Source organism: Megalops cyprinoides, chromosome 13, assembly GCF_013368585.1.
Source record: "Megalops cyprinoides isolate fMegCyp1 chromosome 13, fMegCyp1.pri, whole genome shotgun sequence".
Classification (NCBI taxonomy): Eukaryota; Metazoa; Chordata; class Actinopteri; order Elopiformes; family Megalopidae; genus Megalops; species Megalops cyprinoides.
In genome coordinates, this window is record NC_050595.1 from 33968996 (window position 1) to 33976700 (window position 7705).

Here is a 7705-nt window from a genome sequence, read left to right on the forward strand (position 1 = left end):
TATTAACTATTAAAAAATAAAAATGAATGAATGAAAATTAAATGCTATTAAATATGACATAATTAAAAATGAAAATTAAAATGACGGATAATAATAGATTATGATGGAATTTTTATGACCCTGTCCGTCAAAATGACGGACAACGAGAAAGTCTAACGTAACCTCTGAGTGGCATCCATTTAAACACAGCTAAAAACAGAAGGATCCCCTACCTCCACATCCTGCAAGCTGAAGTCCTTCTGGTCTTTGAAGTTGGCCACCCCGATGCTAAGCTCCATCAGCATCTTGGCGATCTCGGGCTTTATTGTGGCAGTGAGCTGGCTGGCTGCCTCCATGACGTGTTCCTGCACGTCCTTCAGTTGCATGGCTGCTTTGGAATAGTGCGAGTTCCTAAACACGCCACTGAAGAGGTCGGTGAGGAACGCGCTGGCTCGGCAGAACAAGTTGAGTGCGTCCAGGTACTTGGAGATGGCCTGCTGGATGTCGGCGACAGCAGTGGTGGTGGGAGCGGGGGCAGGGGCACCAGACAGGGTGAGGTGGCCCCCCACAGGGGCGGGCGCCGTGCAACCAGAGCCCAGAGGGGCGGTGAGAGTCCGGCCCAGCTCAGGCATCTGGTACTGCTGGTGCTGCTGCACTTTTTGCTTGGACCCGCCAAGCAAAAAGCGGCGCTTGTAATCCATTTTACTTTCTTGTGCACTGCAACAATACATAAGGGCCCGAGAGTCTCCAGTAGCAGCTTTTTCACAGGACTCTCTGGCTTTGTTGACCTCTGCTTCACAATGATGGCCTGCTCCAAACTTAAATTTTTTTCTAGTTAGTTAAAAGACAGATTAAGGGTACAGTCTGCCTAGGAGGCATTTCCAAAGGCTTTGTGGTGGCAGAACAAACAGAAGGAAAAAGGTAGGCTCACCACTTGCTGACTGGGTAGTTCTTTTTCGCATGCAGCCCTGCTGCAGATCCAATTTAACCATCAGAGAGGAGAGCCTTACAGAAAGCTATCAGTGCTGGAAGGCGGAGGGACACCGCGTTGAGGATGCTGTTCCAGCACTTGTGTAACACTCGTTTGAATTTGTTCACATTCCCGGTGGGTATTTACTTAAGTCCAGGAAAACCAAAAAGTGCTTCTTTTGAAAAGTCTTCTCTTCAAATGAGTGGAAAAATTCCTTCTTGTGTACACGCACACCTTGAATAAAAACGTGAATCTGTAAAGGCTGTTAAATATGGGGGGGGGGGGGGACCACTGGTCAACAGCAAGGAGAGTAAATTAAAAATAAAAACAAAAAATGAGACAAGTAACTAAATGGCAGAGGCTTCCAGTGCCCTGGCACTGTGAGAGAGAAGCTTGGTGTGGGGGTTTCTCCGTTTGGGCTGAGGTTTAAGGACAGATCCAGCCCATCGACGGTTTCCATGTAGTGCAGGGGGGAGCTCTTCGTATCTCGCCCGGGCCTCATATGGAGTTCCCAAATGGCTTTGTGTTTAAAAACCCTGTGGGACTCTGTTTTTGCAGGCGTCCTTCTCCTTTCCTCCTTCTAGCTGAGGTAGTTATTACGGTCACTGCGGAAATGAGTGCAGCTTCCAGATTGAGCTTCTCCACAATGGTAGTCTGAAGCAACAAAGCACAAGTATATCTGTAAGGCCTCTAGGACATTTCCTTAAAGCGATACCGGGAGAAAAGAGAGAGAGAGAAAATACATATTACAACATCGTAGGATAACGGATGGGCTACATTTCACACGTACAAATATATCTTTCCTGTCCCTAGTGAAGTCAAGCTGTTATTACTTTCATTACAACATGAATAAAGTTACTTAATGTTTAAACTTGAGAGTAAAAATTTAGCTGTGAAAAAAAATATGCAGCACTCTGCATACTTAAAAATATGCAGCACTAAAACTGTCCTGACATTAGGTAACTGTCTACATCTTACCTGAGAAAATATAGACACTTATGACACAATGACATACACAGATATTATAGCCTATCATGCAGCTTCATTGAAATGTTTACTAAAATTATATCTCAGGGAATAATTAAGATAGAACAGCATCAGCAAAAGAGCCGGGAAGGAATTCACTAAACTGAAATCTTGTGATTCAATTTTCAACATAGGCCTCTTACTTAGTCCCCCAATTCATACAATGACTAGGCTATATTTTAAGACCAGTGCTCATCACAATAGTTCCACTGAAAAGACAAAGATCTGCTAAAGCTGCCATGTACAACAGAGTGAGCCTTTTAACTAAAAATCACAGTGCTTAAAAATCGTCTGCAAGAGTCTCATTGTTGGATAACAGTAGCGGTCTTTCAGAATGGAGAACAGATTGTGGGAGTCACAATATGACTATTCAGCACCGAGTAGTCTAGGCCCACAGGCAAACTGTTGTGTTTCCACCTTCTCCGGTCTTATGTCATTATGTAAATGAACACCCAATCTGCATCATCTCATTTGAATGCCAGGAAAAAAACACTGCTATGCATCAGTCAGCAGGAGGAAGCTGGCAAGCCTGTTAAAGTAGCCTGTGTCTTTACAGGACACCTACACTGCCCTCTGAATTTAGTGTGCAGCTTCCATTATTATGAGTTTGAAATTAATATAAATTCTTTTTCCAGGACAAAAGTGCTTAAAAATTAATCCGCGGGACACCATTTGGTTCATCTGATGCACTGAGCACACACACAAAGTTAATACCTCTTGGTACAGTTGTATACATAAGTTTGGGCACACCTGAACAAATTACACATTTTTGAAGTGAAAAGTAGTGAACACAACCTCAGCAGCAAACAGTTTAAAAAACGACATTTTCTGCAAATGTTAATGCACTACTACTTTTGATTTCATGAACTTAACAAATGAATGTAAAAAACAGAAAATAAAATAAAATAGTAATTGTGGCATGTGCAAAAGTTTGGACACCCATGGCAGATATCACAACTTGCGAACACTTTTTGTAGCCAGCTAATAGTCTTTATAATCTTGACTTAGGAATTCACCCACCCTTCCTTGCAGATCGCTTCTAGTTCTGAGATGTTCTTGGGCCGTCTTGCATGCACAGCAGGTTTTAAGATCTATCCATAGATTTTCAATGACGTTCAAGTCAGGAGACTGTGAGGGCCATTCCAAAAGCTTAAGCTTGCTTTTCTTGAAGTAGTTCATGGTGGATTTTGAGGTATGTTTTGGATCCTTGTCCTGTTGTAGAAGCCAGCTTCTTTTCAGCTTCAGTTTCTTGGCTGACTGTGTGACATTTACTTCTGGTATTTGTTGACATGTAGCGGAATCCATTCCTCCCTCTACCTGTGCAATGTTTCCTGTGCCACTGGTTGCCACACAACCCCAAAGCATAATAGATCCACCCCCATGCTTAACAGTTGACAAGGTGTTCTTTCCTCAAATGCTGCTCTATTTTTTCTACAAACATACCTTTGGTGATTGTGGCCAAAGAACACCATTTTTAATTCATTAGTGCACAGCCAAATGCCAAAATGCCTCTGGCTTATCCAGATGTTTTGAATACTTCAAACGCTGACTTCTGCGATGAGGTCGCAGGTAAGGTTTCTTTCTGATGACTCTTCCATGCAGATCATGTTTGTGCAAGCAACGCTGCACAGCGCAACAGTGTACCTGTGTCAGCTAAACCTTCCTGCAGGTCCTTTCTAGTCATATGGGGGTTTTGCTTTGCCTTTCTGTCCAGCATATAAGCAGTTCTATCTGTGAGTTTTCTTGGTCTTCCAGATCTTGTCTTGACTTCCACAGTTCCCCTTTGCTGCCATTTCTTAATGACATTTTGGACAGTGGAAATTGTGAGCTGAAAACGCTTTGATATCTTCTTATAGCCTTCCTCTGCTTTGTAGTCATCAATTAGCTTTGTTTTCAGATCGTCAGTCAGTTGCTTAGAGGAGCCCATGGTTGTTGAGTGTTGGCACAAGGTTTTAAGAGTCGGAAAATTTATTAAGTTCTGGAATTGTGATCAGCTGACAATTCTTGACCTGCCTAACGAGTCCTAATGTGTCAATTAAGGCCTAATGAGTTAATTATGTTATAAGACTTTACAACTGGAAGAATGCCCAAACTTTTGCACATGCCACAATTATCATTTTATTTTTTCTATTTTTTTTAATCAATCAAGATATAAAGTAACTGTGCACTAACACTGGCAGAAAAATATTGTTGTTTAAAACAGTGTCCTGCAGAGATTGTGCTTACTTCTTTTAACTTCAAAAATCAACAAAATATGTAATTTGGCCAGGGGTTCCCAAACTTTTGTATGCAATTAAAGCCTGCTTTGTACAACTTAAAGAGTCCAAGTCTCATGAATTTAGGGTACTAACCTATATACAAAAATGGCTAAGCAACAAATATATCACTGAAATAAGAAAACAGCATATTTAGTTGGAAAATGTGCAAAAATGGCTTTCAATATTGTAGGCCAAAATAATTCCAAACAGAGCTTCAAAGTAAACCCACCTGATGGCAGTAAACTGAAAGATACTCTCGACACTGTGCATTTTGCCATGTTTGTTTTTCTGGTGTTTATTAAAAATAAAAACATTCTTGTGCGAGACTCTGTTCATCTCAATATTACACTGACCTTCAAACCTCACTTCCTCTAGCTAGAAGGGGCACGTGAGAGAGGGAATACCCCTTTTCTGGTGACCTTCCCAGTACTGGAGAGGGGCTCCCACAAGAGGAGATTGGGAGGCCTCCACCACCAGGAGCAGGCTATGGCTGGCAGTCATACCCTTGATTCTACTCAGAGAAAGAGACTTCACACCGATGTCTGCATCCCATAGTTCAGTGGCTCTCAACTGGTGTGCCGTAAGGCAAAGTGAAGTGTGCCGTGGAATTTTGAGGAACCCGATCCGTTTTTATATAGGTGTGTGTGTGTGCATGTGTGCACTTATACTCTGTGAAAAGACTGATGTTTTATATTGTGCCATTAACCCTTTCGCCCATAACTTATTCTTATGCTATGTAGCGCGTGTGTTACGTTACATGGTTTGTTATGTTTTCATTAGCGTTAAGCTTGTCATAGTTTTCAGTGAGCATTTTCTATATTTTTTAACGTTAAATCGCTGTTTTCTCAAAGCTAAAATTAGCTTAAGAATTTCAGTGCTTACTTTTTGGTAGTATTGGTACTATTGGTTTTAAAATAATTATTCAGATACTGTATTAACTCCAGTTGACAGGGATCGGCAACCTTAGGCACTTGTGCCAATGGCAGTGTAATCACTGACACGCTGGCGATAAGCCTGTGAGAGAAGATTTTTTAACTAATTAATTTTTTTAACCCTTTCACATGTCTTATTTTTTATGCTATGTAGTGCGTGTTATGTTACATGGTTCATCATGTTTTCATTAGCATTATTACAGTGCCATGCAAAAGTTTGGGCACCCCTGAAAAATAATAATTATGCCAAACCTGGCAAAATAATTATGCCAAACCTGGCAGCCCGGGTTAGCATATTCTGCTGTTTCTCCGACCAATAAGCTGTTGTTGGTGTTAGCTACTCTAAAACGAAATGACCAAATCTTTGTAGCAGGGGCGTAGGAACCGGGGGGGACACGTCCCCCCCAATATTTGTGTGGGCTATTTTTGTGCACCCGTTTTCCCTGGCTATACAGTAAAGGAAAACCTGTCTGCTGTGTGTAGTCCATAATTGATATTCTCCTGCTGTGATCGGATGGCATGCCATCATTGCATCAAAGTGTGACATTTGGTTATGTGAATTAGTGTCATACACTTTCCATCTCCATGAAGAAAATAACTCTCTGATATATATGCCTAATGAGACACATCCTAATGTTGGGTGACACACCTTCATGTTGGGCAAACTCTGCCCCAGATGTGCATCTCCTATGTCCATATGAGCTTAGTAGTAACAGAGGTGTGCAGCTCTTCTTGAGAGCACTTAAGCGGTGTTTACACATGCATACCTTCTTATTTCAAGCCATCCTGATATTGTTTTATTCTTCAATCAAGATGTATGCTCCTTCAAGGACGGGGATTACGTACACAGACATAAATTTCATAGGAAGTTGTGTCCCCCCAATATCAAACTCTCTCCTACGCCCTTGGATGTGAGTGACCCTGTGAATGAGAAGGCAATTTTCGTTAATACGTTTTGATATTGTGGCTCATTAGCTACCATATGGGGACATTTTATGATGATGTGTAACTTAAACGTTGCTCAATGTAAACTTAATATCCAATGTTGATTTGTTATTCAGTGCTGTCACTATGATGTTTAACTTTATATTTCTGTCAATTTTTCAAGCTGAAGTCAAATTTCCACTGTTGATTACAAAGGTGGACAATACAGCTGTTGTCAACTTAATTTTCTAAAGCACCTTGAGATGCATGCACTTTCTGTCTTTCCTTTTAAATACGTTCATGCTCCCAAAAAGAAGCATATGGATGTTTTATGTTTTTGACAATCATTGCTGTAAATTAATAAAATTACTGTTACTTAGATTAAAGAGTAGTGTTTTTATTTTTAAATTTTATTTTAGATGTAGAATGCTAATTTTCTATAAAATGTATTACATTTTAATGTAATTTCACCCAACATCAACATTTATTTTTGGCCCGCAGCCCTCCATCCAGATTAATTTTTGGCCCTTCATAGGAAAGAATTTGGGCACCTCTGGTTTAGAAGAAAATATTTTAAAGGGAGCAGGGGAAATTAAACTTTAATTTCTTATAGTTATAATATCTTACTTAAATTAATGTTCTGTTTAATTGGTTGGGCATTCATGTGCAATTTGTTCAATAAAAGCATGTTCAAAATAATTTATTTCTTTATTCAGTGGGCATAGGCTAATCAATGTTTGGGGTCTGTGTTAGCAGTGTACCTATTAAAGCAGAAATACATAGGAACTGTATAGCTAATATGCACACTTCAATATTTATTTATCACAAGTCATATCGTCATCGCAATATTGAACAATGTTATTGCACATCGCAGATTTTCCCTCATATCATGCAGGCCTAATGTTAAACTTAATGTTGATATGGCACACTAATTAACAAGAACATTTCAAACTGGCACTTCATATCAAAAATGTTGCCGACCCCTGCCATAAAATGTTCAGACTAACAGGCAAATGAAATTACCTGGCTGCACAGCCACAGAATTTCTAAGGCAGGGGTCGGCAACCTTTTTGATATGAAGTGCCAGTTTGAAATGTTCTTGTTAATTAGTGTGCCATATCAACATTAAGACAAGACATCACCTATTGTTGAATATTCTTTGGGGGTCAATAGTCAGGTCTCTTAATCATTCAAAATATGCATCTATTATCTTAAGCTCATAACTTTATAAGTTATATTTTGGGCTTTGTATTAAAAACATCACATTGGAAAACAGACAGCCTGCAAGCAAGTCAGTACTGCAGGTATTGCAGCATTTCCTTTCCAATACAGTCTCTGGGACACATGACACAGGGTGCGCTAAAGAGATTTCCAGGCATGCGAGGGCACCTACAGGCTGGTTAGTGCTTACTATAAGCTCAACAGTGATAGCTGAAAGGACTTCTTTGGAGGCCTTTCCTCGCTACCAGAGAGCTTCAGGTATTGTCTGTGGCTATGGACAGAGTAACCAAGTGGCAATGACAGGGTAACCAATAGCAACTGGATCTGGGAGCTTCAACAAGATGCACTTCATTCTGAAAGCAGTGTTGGAATGTAATCCTGTACAGCACTCTTGA

At 40.4% G+C, this 7705-nt stretch overlaps 1 protein-coding gene across 2 annotated transcripts in view; it reads right to left on the reverse strand.

Annotated features, from left to right (window-relative positions):
* Window positions 1-1233, reverse strand: part of LOC118787754 (granule associated Rac and RHOG effector protein 1-like) — a 69758-nt gene extending 68525 nt beyond the window's left edge. For both annotated transcript variants that reach the window (XM_036543402.1, XM_036543401.1), the window contains exon 1: window positions 213-1233. In XM_036543402.1, coding sequence (XP_036399295.1) covers window positions 213-710 — 498 coding nt within the window. In that variant the 5' untranslated portion in view covers window positions 711-1233. The remainder of the gene's footprint in view (window positions 1-212) is intronic.
* Window positions 1234-7705: the final 6472 nt, after the last annotated feature.